This window comes from Pristiophorus japonicus, chromosome 10 (genome assembly GCF_044704955.1).
Source record: "Pristiophorus japonicus isolate sPriJap1 chromosome 10, sPriJap1.hap1, whole genome shotgun sequence".
Lineage (NCBI taxonomy): Eukaryota > Metazoa > Chordata > Chondrichthyes > Pristiophoridae > Pristiophorus > Pristiophorus japonicus.
This window is the reverse complement of record NC_091986.1, coordinates 126,414,953-126,432,779: the sequence shown is the minus strand read 5'-3', so window position 1 is coordinate 126,432,779 and position 17,827 is coordinate 126,414,953. Positions and strand designations below refer to the sequence as shown.

Sequence of the window (17,827 nt, the reverse complement as noted above, 5' to 3'; positions counted from 1 at the left end):
TCAGCCAGGCCTCAGGACTAAATGTTCTGTTGAAAGTAAGGACAATACGACTCTCTAGCAGGATTGAGATAAGGAGGCTACCCAAACACAGCATCCAAGGGAGGCCCAGGCCATGTTACAAGACACATGAGTCATTCCTAGCAACACACCCCTTACCAACACATCTCTTGGCAACACATGAGCCACTTTACTTTTAGAGACTAACTCTATCTATTGGTCTAATGTAACTGGTGTATGTAACTGTAGTAAACTGTTGTAAAACATATAAAGATCCATGAAACCCTTTGTTCAGCGGAGAGAAGCCTGGATCCAGTCCTGTGACTTCCTCCCCGCTGGCATCAATAAAGGCCGCACTGGCGTTGGAACCGACTCCGAGTGTTGAGTGATTCTCCTGACAAACACCAACACTAACACTGGCGTCACGAACAGGATTTCGGGGTCGCTGGACGCCCTTGGAAAAACCCGGGTGAGTATAAAAAACTATTTTTAATTATAAAGGGTACGGAAGGTGGATGCTGGTTGATCGACACGAGGGAACGGTCCTATATCACAAACACCTAGCCTGAGCCTGAATTAAGAGGACTTTAGTCCCACATGACAGCCAGGAATTAAGTAGGTGCCGGGAACACACTTGGACCGTTGGATCGTGATACTGAAAGACATCTTCCGGACCCAGTAGTGTAATTTGAGATATACCCCGGGGTAGAACCAAGCGGTTTGCAGCGACTAACGGAATCCAAACCTGTGAACAGGGTCGGACCAACGGGCAGAGCGATGGTAGGTAGTCGTTAAAGATACGTAGAGCGCTGTGGGAATTGCTTAAACGCGTTTTAAGAATTGTATAAGTTTGTGTAACAGCAGACTTGTGACCTGACAGCAGCCCAGAGACGGTCTACTACAAGTTGTGCGAGGTAAAAGGCAAACCTCCGAGAGTAGATTCCTAACGGTTCTAGTCCTACCCAGGAATGGCCATGAAAGCAAGTAAACTCGAGTGGGGATCAGAAGGGTCCATTACCCGCCATCTGGCGGAAAAGCAAAAGAAACTAATGGTGGGAGAAGGAATGGAAAGTCAAAAAAGAAAAAAGGCTGTGGTCTTGATACTGCGAGCCCATGTAAATTAACATAGGAAGTTAATCAATTAATAGGAAAGAAGAGAGACTGTTGTAAATGTCTGGTCGTTGAGTGAGAGTCCCTGTGTGATTTTGTGACTGCGGAATGAATTTTTATGTTGTCATGTTTCTGAAAGCCTGGTTGGAAGAGGAATGCAAGTGTCTGTTTATTTTAGCTAACCCTTTGCAGTGTTGTCCTGTATGTGGGAAGTTTTAAGACATTTAAGTTAGAAACGCAGGTGTGGATTTATTCGGATGATAAGTTACGGAGCTAGGAAATGTACAAAGGATAGGTTTGTTGAGCAAAAGATTTATTTGACACGCTCACTTACTTGCCGAAAGAAAACATGCAATGATGATTACATTGGGTTGAAAGACATAAATTTAGTCTCGGAATGAGATAAAGAATGTTTTTTAAAAAAAAGCTTCTAGCAAAAAAAAAGTTTTAAATAAAGATTGAAATGAACAAATGTGTTTGTGATGGAAAAGGACATAACTTACTAAATACTAGTTGATGTTTGCTGTGAAAAAGATATTGGTTTAATTAGAAGAAAAAAAAATTGGAAGAGGTAAAAGACACTCTACATGGATTCGAATTTTAAATTATGAGAAAGTTTCAATGCAGTTTGAAAAGATTTCCAAAATGGACAGTGTTTATCAAGAAAAGTCCCGAACAGTCGAAACAAGCAGGAGGGTTTTTGAAGATCTAAGCTATGCGAACTCAGCACAGAAAAAAAACTGGGAATTAGAGAATCTTACTGAATTCTTAAATTCTTATAGAAAATGGAACTGGCACAGAAGTTTGGATTTTGTGCTGAGAGAGAAATTAAAAAAAAAAATTGCTATTAAAAATGTGTGGTCTCATTTTAAATCAATTTAAAAAAAAAGATTCTTTGGCAAGTACTTGAATTAGAAGTTAAGAAAACATTGGAGTTTACTCTAAAATGCCGTCTTCCCTAACACCTAACAGAGGAAACAAAAATAAAAACAGAACTAGCTTATGTAATAATACTTGCCTGATACAATAAAGAAATAGATACTCAAACAAAACAAAGTGAAGAGTTAAAAGCTAAGATAAACAGGCTGGAAGAGATGTTTTAAAAAAAAACGGGACTAGACGGATAGTGCAGTGCGCAGCCATAACACCATCACCTATGGCAATAGAGCCAATGTACCCCACGGTGGGTAGGTGTAGTCCACAAACCCAACCTAACGGTAAAGCTGACAGTGATGTTTGGAGGAATAATGGTGGCATTGGTGTTGATTGGAGTTTGGATAATATTTAGATGGGTCATCGTGCAGGCTCGAGCACAGCAGGCTCAAACGCAAAACCGACGGCAGCCCAGACAGGGACATGAAGTGATAGAGATGGTACGACTATAAAGAATATGGTTAACCTAATCCTTACCTTCAATTCCACAGAGTGACAGCGACACAAGTAGACCAGAACCTAACACCTGGTGACGACCAGGCTATCTGTTTAAAATTTTCAGATAAAACACTCACCAAGATGGGACCGCAGTGGTGACTTCGACACTGGGGACTCATGATACTGGGAACCTCAAGACCCACGCAAACACTGGATAATACCAACGGATTGCAGCGCACTCAGGAAATAAACAACTACATGAACTATGGAGTCTTGTTTAATTTAACGGATGGAATGTGCATCCCAGCAGCCAAGGATTGGAGCAAGGACAGGACTTATTTTAATGCATGGTTACAAGTGAATCCTAATAAGAACCGGGTATGTGTACAGTGCTCCACGGGTATAAGGAGCAGCTGCATTAAACGGAGGGATGTCAAAAGGCCCGATGAATGTACTTTCGGCATAATTTGTGCGCCTCCGGGACAGTCCCAGCAATCAGTCATCCGCAAAAAAGGAGTGGGGCTGTGTGGGTACTATGGAGGAGGTGGGGGCGGCTGCAATATCATTGTATGTATGCTTCTCACCCCCTCCGACACCGCGCCCCATAAGAACCACTACATTGCCCGAGGAACTGCCTTGTCCCATAACTACTAAGGGACCAAAAAATGGGATTGTAATGTACAACGAAGGGGAATTATTGTATGATAATGTTAAACATAAAATTGTGCCTGTTCTGATCAATATTTCAGGCATCCAGATGCCGGAAAACTGTACAGAACAGTCAAGGAAAATGTACAATGTATTAAGTAAAGTTGTAATGCAACAGGCTGCCGATGCAATGGGTGCCAGTAGATTCCGAGGACAGGGGTCAGCCCCCAGGACAAAGAGGGAACTAGTTAATGATATTGCTACCGTTTTCAATACAGGGACCTCCGTAGTAAACTCGATAGACATACAAGGATTAAATGAGAGGGTGGAACAGCTTAGAAGGGTGATGAAGGGGTTATTAGAGAGGGTGGAGCAAAACCAGGAAGACCAAGCCAACCTAGGAAAGGAGGGTGCCGAAATCCAGTTGAATGGCATCTCAGTCCTGGAAGCTCACGCCAAAACCATCAATCACCTCATTGATAGAGAAAAAGAAGATACAGGAAAGCAAAGACAGGGGCAACTCTGTCACGCTTATGGTCTGTGGATGGTAGGACAGATCCGCCACAATCTCGACCAGATCCAACGCGGGGAAGTACCCGATTGGATAGACAGTTCACATTTGGCTCAGTTGGCAAACCAGAGGGGGACTCTGGATAACTGTACTCTGAAGGGACTGACCCGAATATACCCAGCAATTCCAGACTGCCAGATGGGAAGGAATACTAGGATAGGGATAGTCCTGATGATCCCTATAGCCACGCCAGACTCAGGGCCGTTCCCCCTGTACCAACTAGAGAATATCGGAGTAATACGGGAAAATGTCTCCATCCGTTATTATCTGACCACCACCTCCGCCGTTCGCCGAAACGACATACTTACCGGGATTTCCCTAACAGATTGCAAGCAAAGGGGGGGGGGGGGATCAAAGTATGCCCTCACCCGGTAGGCCGAGGTGAGCTAGACGAGTGCGGGTTTAACCGAATCGACGGGTGTGTACTAGAAATAGTGCCCGCACACAGGCACTTCACGAGAGCAGGCTACGGAGGGAAGGGAAGATACTGCGTCTCTACCACAGAGCGTTCATACCAGTATAATGACCTGCAGTGCCCTATACCACAGCCAAACTTTTGCTTTACGCTACTACGACCTGTCACGATCGGGCAAGCACATATCACCCAGGTTAGGCGCCGGAAGCCTGAAGATATTGAGGTAACCGATCAGCTCCATGATCATTTGCAGCATTTTGACGAGCCAAATCAGGTCCCTATCCCACGAGAATTGAGGCTCAGGTTGGGTCAATCCGTAAAGCTCTACCACCAACTGCAAACTAAAATCAAAGTTCTGGAAGAAGATATCGAAATAGACTTACAAAGTCAGAGTTGGTGGAGTCTGGGACTGGGGAATAAATGTGAACATCCATCCTTGGATTCGTATAATTTCACACATACTGGTCGGGATACAATCTTAGCAATAACATGGGGCATAATGGCCTGCCAGGCATGCAGGCACCATGCACAACGAAGAGGGACCCAGGATCGGTCCCCAAATAATAAACAAGCCTATCCAATAAAGGAGATGGAGGATTTGACCTTAGTTAATTTGATCTAAGCAACCGGGACTCCTGAAACCGCGTGACCGACCAGCACGTTGAGGCAGGGAGTACCGGGCCGTGCACAAAATCTAACATAAGTAGGGCGGTCGGTTAAAGGGGGACTAGGACTAGTCCCCTTACCGAAAGGAGGGAATTGTTGTAGGTATTAGGCACCCTAGGGCAACGGTGTGGATATCTGAACGGAATATATGGAATTAAGGACAGTAAAGTAAACGAGATATATGAAAATGTATAAGCCATGGATGAATAGCTGGGAGAATGTCAGATTGCAAATAGTGCAACATCAGCATAGCTAACAGTCTGTCTCAAGGTTTCAAGTCACTAATCCTGCCAATAATATATAATTGTAACATGAAATACATCTGCAGAATTGCAAGGTCTCAGTAAATAGTCACACCATTAGACTGAAACATTTAGAGGCAATACTTGAGCTGTCAAGAAGAACATCTCATATAGATTGACTAATGAGTGGCTGAGTTAGACTGTCAATCCATTTGTATTTTGTTATCTGATTTCAAAACTGTATAACTAATAACGCTTTATGATGTAACTTCACCTATCCGTAGGGAGTGTGTACGCTCTATCCAGAGAGTATATCTTCTGTCTGATAGGTCTTACTGGCCGGTAATAAAGACTGCTTTGTTCAAAGCACAAGAGGTATTCGACTCAGTAATTTTACTGAACCAGATTGAAGTAAAAGAATCCAGGAATTAACAACGGCACCCGTAGGATAAGGTTAGAAATACATCTGTAGTATAAGGTTAGAACTAAATATGTAACTTGTACCATAAAATGGCTACCAGTGAAGCCTCAAGGGATTTCTGTTAGCTGAAATTAGACCGCATAGTTGGAGACTGATACTTATTGTTTCCCACACACAGGACGAGAAGCAAACTCTGCAGGTGTCTCTAAATCAGCCAGGCCTCAGGACTAAATGTCTAAATGTTCTGTTGAAAGTAAGGACAATACGACTCTGTAGCAGGATTGAGATAAGGAGGCTACCCAAACACAGCATCCAAGGACAGTAAGATAAAAGGAGGCCCAGGCCATGTTACAAGACACATGAGTCATTCCTAGCAACACACCTCTTGGCAACACATCTCTTGGCAACACATGAGCCACTTTACGTTTAGAGACTAACTCTATCTATTGGTCTAATGTAACTGTAGTAAACTGTTGTAAAACATATAAAGATCCATGAAACCCTTTGTTCAGCGGAGAGAAGCCTGGATCCAGTCCTGTGACTTCCTCCCCGCTGGCGTCAATAAAGGCCGCACTGGTGTTGGAACCGACTCTGAGTGTTGAGTGATTCTTCTGATAAACACTAACACTATCCATTCATTTTATTTCTTGAAGAAACACATTACAAAAATATATAATTGATGATTATAAGCCTCATGTTTTGTAGTACTTAGATTAAACATAGGCTGGATTAAAAATGTGGTATTTGGAGGAAGAAACACTTAACACTGCACCAGGTTACTGCACAAATAAAAGTTCACGGGGTTGGGGGTAATATATTAGCATGGATGGAGGATTGGCTAACTAACAGAGAACAGAGAGTCGGGATAAATGGTTCATTCTCTGGTTGGCAACCAGTAAGGTGCCACAGGGATCAGTGCTGGGACCCCAACTATTTACAATCTATATTAACGACTTGGAAGAAGGGACGGAGTGTAACGTAGCCAAGTTTGCTGACGATACAAAGATGGGAAGAAAAGCAATGTGTGAGGAGGACACAAAAAATCTGCAAAAGGACATCGATAGGCTAAGTGAGTGGGCAAAAATTTGGCAAATGGAGTATAATGTTAGAAAGTGAGAGGTCATGCACTTTGGCAGAAAAAAATCAAAGAGCAAGTTATTATTTAAATGGAGAAAAATTGCAAAGTGCCGCAGTACAGCGGGACCTGGGGGTACTTGAGCATGAAACACAAAAGGATAGTATGCAGGTACAGCAAGTGATCAGGAAGGCCAATGGTATCTTGGCCTTTATTGCAAAGGGGATGGAGTATAAAAGCAGAGAAGTCTTACTACAGCTATACAAGGTATTGGTGAGGCCACACCTGGAATACTGCGTGCAGTTTTGGTTTCCATATTTACGAAAGGAAATACTTGCTTTGGAGGCAGTTCAGAGAAGGTTCACTAGGTTGATTCCGGGGATGAAGGGTTTGACTTATGAGGAAAGGTTGAGTAGGTTGGGCCTCTACTCATTGGAATTCTGAAGAATGAGAGGTGATCGTAACGAAACATAAGATTATGAGGGGGCTTGACAAGGTGGATGCAGAGAGGATGTTTCCACTGATGGGGGAGACGAGAACTAGAGGGCATGATCTTAGAATAAGGGGCCGCCCATTTAAAACAGAGCTGAGGAGAAATTTCTTCTCAGAGGGTTGTAAATCTGTGGAATTCGCTGCCACATTGAATAAATTTAAGACAGAAATAGTTTCTTAAACAATAAGGGGATAAGCGGTTATGGGGAGCAGGCGGGGAAGTGGAACTGAGTCTATGATCAGATCAGCCATGATCTTATTGATCTACTCCTGTTCCTATTTCTTATGTTCTTATATTCTATGTCTCCCCAAACCAAGCTGAGAAAGCGAATTAAGTACTTCTGAAGTGCAGTCACTGATATAATGTAGGAAATGTGGCAGCCAATTTACACACAGCAAGCTCCCACAAATTGCAATGACCTAATGACCAGATAATTTTTTTAGTCATGCTCGTTGAGGGATAAATATTGACTAGGTCACTGATCTTCCCTGCTCTTCGAATAGTGCCATGGGATCTTTAACGTCCACTTGAGTGGTCAGATGAGGCCTCGGCTTCACATCTCATCTGACAGACATCTGATGCAAATAAAACAGCCAAACGTTAAAGACCTTTCTCCCATGGTATTGGCAAAGGTATTGCGGGATTAACAGATTTTACTTTCTGGAATCATGCAATTTATCAGCATAAAGCACTGGCAAGCTTCCTGTTGCTTGCCCAAGCAGGACTACCCATTAGGGAATTTCACTTGCAGGTTATGTGGAGCTCAGTCACCGATGGCTGGTGTGGTGGGAAGTCTGAGGTAGGCCCGAACTTGTGGAATTCGAAGGGTTGGGTTTAGAGTAGTGATTTAAGTGTTTAAGACCCCCTATTAGGGTCTATTAGGGCTAGGGAAAGTTTAGACAGTGGGAGGGGGGAGGTTGAGGGTGGAAAGTTGCCGAGGGTAGAAGGTGGGAGTTGTTTAGCAAGGGAGCTCCCGAGGGAGCTGCTACCCCGGATTGATCAGCTCCGCTGGGCAGGCCACATAGTTCGCATGCCAGACACGATGCTCCCAAAGCAAGCGCTCTACTCGAAACTCCTTCACGGCAAATGAGCCAAAGGTGGGCAGGGGAAATGTTACAAGGACACCCTCAAAGCCTCCCTGATAAAGTACAGCATCCCCACTGACACCTGGGAGTCCCTGGCCAAAGACTGCCCTAAGTGGAAGAAGTGCAGCTGGGAGGTCGCTGAGTACCTCGAGTCTCGTCGCCAAGAGCATGCAGAAATCAAGCGTAGGCAGTGGAAAGAGCGTGCGGCAAACCAGTCCCACCCACCCCTTCCCTCAACGACTATCTGTCCTACCTGTGGTTCTCATATTGGACTGTTCAGCTACCCAAGAACATAAGAACATATGAATTAGGAACAGGCGTAGGCCATCTAGCCCCTCGAGCCTGCTCCGCCATTCAACAAGATCATGGCTGATCTGGCCGTGGACTCAGCTCCACTTACCCGCCCGCTCCCCATAACCCTTAATTCCATTATTGGTTAAAAAATTATCTATCTGTGATTTGAATACATTCAATGAGCTAGCCTCAACTGCTTCCTTGGGCAGAGAATTCCACAGATTTAAAACCCTCTGGGAGAAGAAATTCCTTCTCAACTTAGTTTTAAATTGACTTCCCCGTATTTTGAGGCTGTGCTCCCTAGTTCTAGTCTCCCCGACCAGTGGAAACAACCTCTCTGCCTCTATCTTGTCTATGCCTTTCATTATTTTAAATGTTTCTATAAGATCACCCCTCATCCTTCTGAACTCCAACGAGTAAAGACCCAGTCTACTCAATCTATCATCATAAGGTAACCCCTTCATCTCCGGAATCAGCCTAGTGAATCGTCTCTGTACCCCCTCCAAAGCTAGTATATCCTTCCTTAAGTAAGGTGACCATAACTGCACGCAGTACTCCAGGTGTGGCCTCACCAATACCCTATACAGTTGCAGAAGGACCTCCCTGCTTTTGTACTCCATCCCTTTCGCAATGAAGGCCAACATTCCATTCGCTTTCCTGATTACCTGTTGCACCTGCAAACTAACTTTTTTTTGGGATTCATGCGTTTCATGTCCCGGGCCGGACAATCCACGATAACATCCATCTGGTCCGGGACCTCATCCATTGTTCCCAGGAGGCTGGTCTGTCGGTCGCCTTCCTATCCCTCGACCAAGAGAAGGCGTTCGACAGGGTGGATCACGACTATCTGCTCGGAACTCTGCGCGCTTTCGGGTTCGGGACGCATTTCGTCGCCCGGATCCGACTTTTGTACGCCGCTGCGGAGTGTCTGATTAAGGTTAACGGGTCCTTGACGGCGCCCCTTCGCTTTAGGAGAGGGGTGCGCCAGGGATGCCCCATGTCCGGCCAGTTATACGCCGTTTGCGTGGAGCCTTTCCTGCGCCTCTTGCGGACGAGGTTGACGGGACTGGCTCTGCAAGGGCCGGGCGTGGAGGTCGTCCTCTCGGCTTACGCCGATGACGTGCTCCTCGCGGTAGAGGATCCCGCTGACCTGCGGAGGATGCGTGAGTGCCAGGAGATTTACTCGGCCGCGTCCTCCGCCAGGATCAACTGGGAGAAATGTTCCGGACTCCTGGTGGGTCAGTGGCGGGTGGACTCCCTGCCGGAGGAGCTCAGGCCTTTTGCCTGGAGCACGACCCATCTCCTCTATCTGGGAGTCTACCTTAGCCCCGACGAGGGAGCCTGGCCGGCGAACTGGCAGGAGCTGGAGGCCAAGGTCGCCGCTCGCCTAGGGCGCTGGACAGGACTGCTCAGAGTGCTGTCCTACAGGGGTCGAGCGCTAGTCATAAACCAGCTGGTGGCCGCAATGTTGTGGCACCGGCTGGTCACTTTGACCCCTCCCCCTGCGTTTGTCGCCAAGATAAAGAAGCTGGTGGACTTCTTCTGGAACAACAGGAAGCACTGGGTCTCTGCTGCGATCTTGAGTCTCCCACTTGAGGAGGGCGGTCAGTCGTTGGTGTGCGTCAGCGCCCAGCTCGCGACTTTCCGTCTTCAGACCCTGCAGAGATACCTTTACGTCAAGCCCCCTCCTAGGTGGTGTGCTCTGGCGACGTATTTCTTCCGCCAGCAGCGCGACCTTAATTACGACACGCAGCTCCTGTTTGTGAACTTGGGGGGTGTCAGGACCGCCCTCCGGGAGCTGCCTGTCTTTTACAGGGAACTCATCAGGGTCTGGAACAAAGTCTCCTCCAAGCGCAGCTCTCCGCCGGCTGGAGTGGCGGCCGTCCTGCAGGAGCCGCTGCTCGGAAATCCGTACCTCCACGACCGAGGTTTTATGTGGCGGTCGGAAGAGAGGGCTGTGGCTGGTGAGGTGACCAGGGTCAGGGACCTGCTCGATGGTGGAGGAGCGGGCTGGATGGTGCCAGACACGCTGGCGCGGCGCCTAAATTCAGCCGACGTCCGCCACGCGGCCGAAGCCATCGAGTCGCTAAAAACAGCTTTGGGCCCTGACTCTGTTAGGTGCATCGAGGAGGCTCAGGCACGTGGGGAGATCCCGTCCGAACTGACCCCCGTCCGGACAGAATTCCTCATCGGCGCCAAACCCCGGAACCTCCCTCGGGGGCCGGCGCCTCACAACTTGAGCCGCCTCGGGGAAATCCCCTCCGTGCCTTTCAGTTCCGCGCGGAGGGGTTTCCTGTACGGGCTGCTCCTGCACACTCTCAACTTTGCCATCCTCGCCGGCCGTCCGGACACGCCATGGCGTACCATCTTGCCGTCCGGAGGAGGCGGGGGTCCCCGATGGAGGGCACTCTACGCAGGGGTCCTCCCACTATTCATCGGGGACTTGGCCTGGAGGGTGGTGCACGGAGCAGTGCCGTGCAACAAATTTTTAAGCCGGTTCACGGACTCCCAGGCCGCCTGCAATTTCTGCGGTCTGGAAGAGTCCGTGTTCCATGTTTTTATGGAATGCACAAGGTTGCAGCCCCTGTTTTATTATTTGAAGGGGCTGCTCCTGAAATTCTGGCTGCACTTCAGTCCCACTCTCCTGATCTTTGGGCACCCTGTGCGGAGGGGAGCGGGTAGGTCCGAAGGCCTCCTCGTAGGACTGCTCCTGGGCACGGCCAAGGGTGCCATCAGCCGGTCCAGGCAGCGGGCGGTCGTTCAACCTGACTGCCTGCCTCTCTTCCGCTCTTACATCCGGTCCAGGGTGTCCTTGGAGATGGAGCACGCGGTGTCCACCGGTACGCTTGCGGCCTTCCGCGAGAGGTGGGCACCGGAGGGACTGGAGTGCATCATCACGCCCGGCAACCAAATTTTAATTTGATTTTACGTTTTAAAGCTTAATTTGTTTTAATTGCCGGTGCTTTTAGTGTCCCCCTCCCCTTTTATAGGGGGCACTTGGAAAAATGTGATCTTAGCGCCCAAAAAAAAAAACCACAAAAAAAGGAAAAAAAAGGGGCCTTGAAAATGTCTGCTGTGTCACCCAGGCGGGTGGCACGGTTTAATGTTTGTTTTTTTTTTTCAGGTAAACTCAAAAGAGTTTCATGCGTTTCATGCACAATCACCCCCCGGTCCCTCTGCACCGCAGCATGTTGTAATTTCTCCCCATTCAAATAATAATATGTTAAGAGTAGAAGCAAGTCTTCAAGGAGAGGATAGGATCGGATAGGATAGGATATGTGGAGCTGAATGGGTAGAATCCCAGCCTCAGTGACTGCTTTTCAAATGGATGATGGTTCTGACCGCTATAAAATCAAAACTATGCGAAGCAAAGGGGTACAGTAGAGTAGTCGTTATGTTACTGGACAAGTAATCCAGAGGCCTGGACTAATGATCTGGAGACATGAGTTCAAATCCCACCATGACAGCTGGGGGAATTTACATTGTTAATTAAATAAATCTGGAATGAAAAAGCTAGCATCAGTAATGGTGACTTGGGGGGGGGGGGGGGGGGGGGGGGGGGAGACTGTCACCTTTATTTTCGGCAGTTTTCTAGAAAAGAAACCGCCGGGTGAAAGTTTCCCCCTTCCTTTTTGACTGGTACCACCCAAATCTCGAAGCACCCACTGGGAGCAAACCACCGACGTGCACCGCCGAGAAAATCACCAGGGCGTAAGCCTGGCCTCAACGGAAGCCCATCCAGATCGCCGCGGGAACCGCCTTGTGAAAGCAGCTTAAATAGGGCGGTAGGTGAGTACTCTGCAAAGAAAGGCAAGTTAAAGGTTCTTTATTTTTTTTTAATTATAAAACGCCAATTAGATTTAAAACTGTCTTGGGAATGGTTATTAAAAAAAAATTTAAGTTTTCCCCCCTCCCTAGGCCCAACCACAGCCTCGGGTAAATTTTTAAAAACATTTTAAGAAGCACCCGTTTCACTTAGTTTTGCCTTTAAGCGGCGAGAATACTGGTGCAAGATCCATTTTCTCATCGGGCAAGTATTTTTAACTTAATTTTGGAAATTCTCACCAGCGTTAGTTGCAAAACGTTAGCGATTTTTCTGGGCAGGCAATCAGGCGTTGAGGGGCTCTCGAGAAAGTCTAGCCCTATGAAACTACTGTTTTGTTATAAAAACCCTTTAGGGGAGGAAACCTGCCACACTTACCTGGTCCGGCCTATATGTGACTCCAGACACACAGCAATGTGGTTGACTCTTAACTGCCCTCTGAAATGGTCTAGCAAGGCACTCAGTCGTACCAAACCACAACAACAAAGTCAATGTGGGGGAGTACCTTTACTACATGAATTGCAGCAATTCATGAAGACAGCTCACCACCTTCTCAATGGGAAACAAATGCCAGCGACCCCCACATCCCATGAACGACAAACAAAATCAGGGTTAAGACCACAGGAGATTCCAATGCAATTCCATAACATTTATATCTATTGATAAGGAATTAAACTGCATTAATAACAAACACAAGCCATAGCAACTTTGAACAATTATGACCATCAAGTGCTTACTTCGACATCCTTGTTACCATGATCTTCAAAATCATTACCATTGAACATCAGGACACTCTCCAAAACACATTGTGCCGAAAATTCCAGCCTCAAAAAGCCGGTTTTAATGCGCTTGCATTAAAACGGCTTTTCCGATCTGTCAAGATTACAGATCCTCCTCAAACCCAGGAGAACATTCGTGCGGGATGGATTGAGCCATTTGCCCAACTAATGCCCAGCGAATGTCCTTCAAACTTTTACATCTGGTAAAAGCAGGCGTATAGCTTACTTTTGCCAGCGTAAGAGTTTTAAAACGTATTAAAATTAAATTTAATCATACATTTTGATGTTAAAAACCTTGCCCATTAAGGTGAGTTTATGTTAAACCCTATTAAAACATTTTTTTAAATTCCCCAAGATATTTTTTTTTCTAAAATATTTAATTCACTTCAATTTCAATTCATCTTAAATATGAGGTGTTTTTAAAAAATTTATGTTGTGTTTCTTGTTTTCGGTGGTTATTCTCATTGATAGTAATGGGAACTCATAAAAACAGAGTTACCATTATTATCAATGAGAATACTGTAGAGTGATTGCTGGTCCAGGCCCACGTGACTCCAGCATTTTCGTATGCACGGGAAGTCATCTCTCCGTACGCTGCGCATCGAATGAAGGCTTCCGACCGGAATTGAAGGCGCCTCCGTGACCACCAGGTACTTTTCGCAAAAAATGTGAGTGTCAGAGGCGTTCGTCCGAAGGAAGCCTCCGACCGGAATTTTCCCCCCCATTGATGGCACAGCTTCAAAATCTTATTAGTCTTGTCTAATGCGATAACTTTATATGTTTGGTCATGAACTTTGTAACTCAGTGGTAAACTTTTATCTTGTCTTTTGATAGTTTAATAAAGCAGTATCCAACATTTAGTTATATTGCAGCATTATCTTTTTTTCACTTTTGCAACATCTCTTATTTTGCCATTATTTTTGCTGCACTCAACTCCTGCTTCTCTTCTTTTACACTCTGTTCCGCAGCAATCTCACTGACTCTTTTCAATTCCTTTTCCTGCTTCTTTACTGTGAACGGGATTGTTTCTTAGAACAGTATGTTACAGAACCTACAAGGGAGCAAGCTATCTTAGATCTGGTCCTGTGTAATGAGACAGGAATAATAAACGATCTCCTAGTAAAAGATCCTCTCGGAATGAGTGATCACAGTATAGTTGAATTTGTAATACAGATTGAGGGTGAGGATGTAGTGTCTCAAACAAGCGTACTATGCTTAAACAAAGGGGACTACAGTGGGATGAGGGCAGAGTTAGCTAAAGTAGACTGGGATCATAGACTAAACGGTGGCACAATTGAGGAACAGTGGAGAACTTTTAAGGAGCTCTTTCAGAGTGCTCAACAAAAATATATTCCAGTGAAAAAGAAGGGCGGTAAGAGAAGGGATAACCAGCCGTGGATAACCAAGGAAATAAAGGAGAGTATCAAATTAAAAACCAATGCATATAAGATGGCCAAGGTTAATGTAAAACTAGAAGATTGGGAAAAATTTAAAACGACAGCAAAGAATGGCTAAGAAAGCAATAAAGAAAGGAAAGATAGATTACGAAAGTAAACTTGCGCAAAACATAAAAACAGATAGTAAAAGCTTTTACTGATTATAAAACAGAAAAGAGTGACTAAAGTAAATGTTGGTCCCTTAGAAGATGAGAAGGGGGATTTAATAATGGGAAATGTGGAAATGGCTGAGACCTTAAACAATTATTTTACTTCAGTCTTCACAATGGAAGACACAAAAACCATGCCAAAAATTGCTGGTCACAGGAATGTGGGAAGGGAGGACCTTGAGATAATCACTATCACTAGTGGGGTAGTGCTGGATAGGCTAATGGATCTCAAGGTAGACAAGTCCCCTAGTGATGAAATGCATCCCAGGATATTAAAAGAGATGGCGGAAGTTATAGCAGAAGTTATAGCAGATGCATTCGTCACAATCAACAAAATTCTCTGGACTCTGGAGAGGTACCATCAGATTGGAAAGCAGCTAATGTAATGCCTGTTTAAAAAAGGGGGCAAACAAAGGCAGGTAACTATAGGCCGGTTAGTTTAACATCTGTAGCGGGGAAAATGCTTGAAGCTATCATTAAGGAAGAAATAGCGGGACATCTAGATAGGAATAGTGCAATCAAGCAGACGCAACATGGATTCATGAAGGGGAAATCACGTTTAACTAATTTACTGGAATTCTTTGAGGATATAATGAGCATGATGGATAGAGGTGTACCGATGGATGTGGTGTATTTGGATTTGCAAAAGGCATTCGATAAGGTGCCACACAAAAGGTTACTGCAGAAGATAAAGGTATGCGGAGTGAGAGGAAATGCATTAGCATTGATCAAGAATTGGCTGGCTAACAGAAAGCAGAGAGTCGGAATAAATGGGTCCTTTTCGGGTTGGAAATCGGCAGTTAGTGGTGTGCCACAGTGATCGGTGCTGGGGCCACAACTGTTTACAATATACATAGATGACCTGGAAGAGGGGACAGAGTGTCGTGTAACAAAATTTGCAGACGACACAAAGATTAGTGGGAAAGCGGGTTGTGTAGAGGACACAGAGAGGCTGCAAAGAGATTTAGATAGGTTAAGCAAATGGGCTAAGATTTGGCAGATGGAATACAATGTCGGAAAATGTGAGGTTATCCACCTTGGAAAAAAAAAGTAAAAGGGATTATTATTTGAATGGGGAGAAATTACAACATGCTGCAGTGCAGAGGGACCTGGGGGTCCTTGTGTATGAAACTCTTTTAGGAGTAAACAAAAAACATTAAACCGTGCCCCCCGATCTGGGGGAAACACCAACATTTTCAAGGCCCTTTTTTTTGGGCACAGAATCACATTTTTTTCCAAGTGCCCCCTATAAAAGGGGAGGGGGACACTAAAAGCACCGGCAATTAAAACAAATTAACTTAAAAACATAAAATCAAATTAAAATTTGGTTGCCGGGCGTGATGATGCACTCCAGTCCCTCCGGTGCCCACCTCTCGCGGTTGGCCACGAGCGTACCGGTGGACACCGCGTGCTCCATCTCCAAGGACACCCTGGACCGGATGTATGCGCGGAAGAGAGGCAGGCAGTCTGGCTGAATGACCCCCTCGATCGCCCGCTGCCTGGACCGGCTGATGGCCCCCTTGGCCGTGCCCAGGAGCAATCCTACGAGGAGGCCCTCGGACCTACCCGCTCCTCTCCGCACAGGGTGCCCGAAGATCAGGAGTGTGGGACTGAAGTGCAGCCAGAATTTCAGGAGCAGCTCCTTTAAATAACAGAACAGGATCCCAAAAAGTTAGTTTGCAGGTGCAGCAGGTAATCAGGAAGGCGAATGGAATGTTGGCCTTCATTGCGAGAGGGATGGAGTACAAAAGCAGGGAGGTCCTGCTGCAACTGTACAGGATATTGGTGAGGCCGCACCTGGAGTACTGCGTGCAGTTTTGGTCACCTTACTTAAGGAAGGATATACTGGCTTTGGAGGGGGTACAGAGACGATTCACTAGGCTGATTCCGGAGATGAGGGGGTTACCTTATGATGATAGATTGAGTAGACTGGGTCTTTACTCGTTGGAGTTCAGAAGGATGAGGGGTGATCTTATAGAAACATTTAAAATAATGAAAGGGATAGACAAGATAGAGGCAGAGGTTGTTTCCACTGGTCGGGGAGACTAGAACTAGGGGGCACAGCCTCAAAATACAGGGGAGCCAATTTAAAACCGAGTTGAGAAGGAATTACTTCTCCCAGAGGGTTGTGAATCTGTGGAATTCTCTACCCAGGGAAGCAGTTGAGGCTAGCTCATTGAATGTATTCAAATCACAGATAGATAGATTTTTAACCAATAAAGGAATTAAGGGTTATGGGGAGCGGGCGGGTAAGTGGAGCCGAGTCCACGGCCAGATCAGCCATGATCTTGTTGAGTGGCAGAGCAGGCTCGAGGGGCTAGATGTCCTACTCCTGTTCCTAATTCTTATGTTCTTATGTTAATACATTACACTTCTATCTCTCTGTTCCATATCTTCTGCTCTCGAATCCTTTATTCTTGCCTTCTCCAGTCCCTTCTGCAAATGTTTGTTTTAGTTTATGGTCACGTCCCTTCCTTTAGGATATGATGCCTGTGCTTGCCCTTTTAACTGAACCTCAACAAACTGTGAATTATTCTTAATGTCCTTAGTCTACACACTTGTCTTCTGTTCCTCGCCAACAACTATTTGACCAAACGATTTAGCGCCAAACGAAACAGAACTTATAACCGCCCTGAGAACTAGGAGGCACGGAGATATGGGAATGGATGCGCACCAGTCTCTCTCTCCCGCCTGAGACGGACTATCCCGAGGGCCGGGCACTGATGGTTACCTGGACCCGCACATTCTCCTCCTCGCCCGCCGCTCCTGACAGCGCGTCACCGATCTGCAACCTGGCGTCACTGCTACAGCCATGAAACAGACACTGAAGCCCCTCACTCCGCCGCTTGGCAACGGGACCCAGGCCCAAAGGCAACCCCACCAGCCGCCTCCTCCACATCCGGTCCGCACCGCGCATGCGCGGAAAGACAAGGTCGGTTCGGAGCCGCATGCGCAGACATAGTCTTCACCTCCCCTCCCCAGAATGCTGCAGTGTGTCGGCTGGAACATCTTCATGATGAGCACTGCAGAGCTGCCAACCTTTCAAGATTTAGGAATTCTCAGGAATTAAAGGTCTGTCTCCAGAACACTGCTGAGAGCAACCTGGGAGAAAAAAAACATAGAGGCATTCTTTTTTCATTTTCTTCGAACACTTTTGTTCATTAATTATAAAAATATTGGAGATGGGGGGAAAGGCTGCTTGCTGGGCAGTTAAGAATCATCCAATCGGAT

At 46.2% G+C, this 17,827-nt stretch overlaps 1 protein-coding gene across 2 annotated transcripts in view; it reads right to left on the bottom strand.

The window, feature by feature from the left end:
• The window catches only part of nars2 (asparaginyl-tRNA synthetase 2, mitochondrial), a 125,875-nt gene extending 108,364 nt beyond the window's left edge, over positions 1-17,511 (bottom strand). For both annotated transcript variants that reach the window (XM_070892066.1, XM_070892067.1), the window contains exon 1: positions 17,328-17,511. In XM_070892066.1, the coding sequence (XP_070748167.1) occupies positions 17,328-17,495 (168 nt within the window). In that variant the 5' untranslated portion in view covers positions 17,496-17,511. The remainder of the gene's footprint in view (positions 1-17,327) is intronic.
• Between the last annotated feature and the right edge of the window lie 316 nt (positions 17,512-17,827).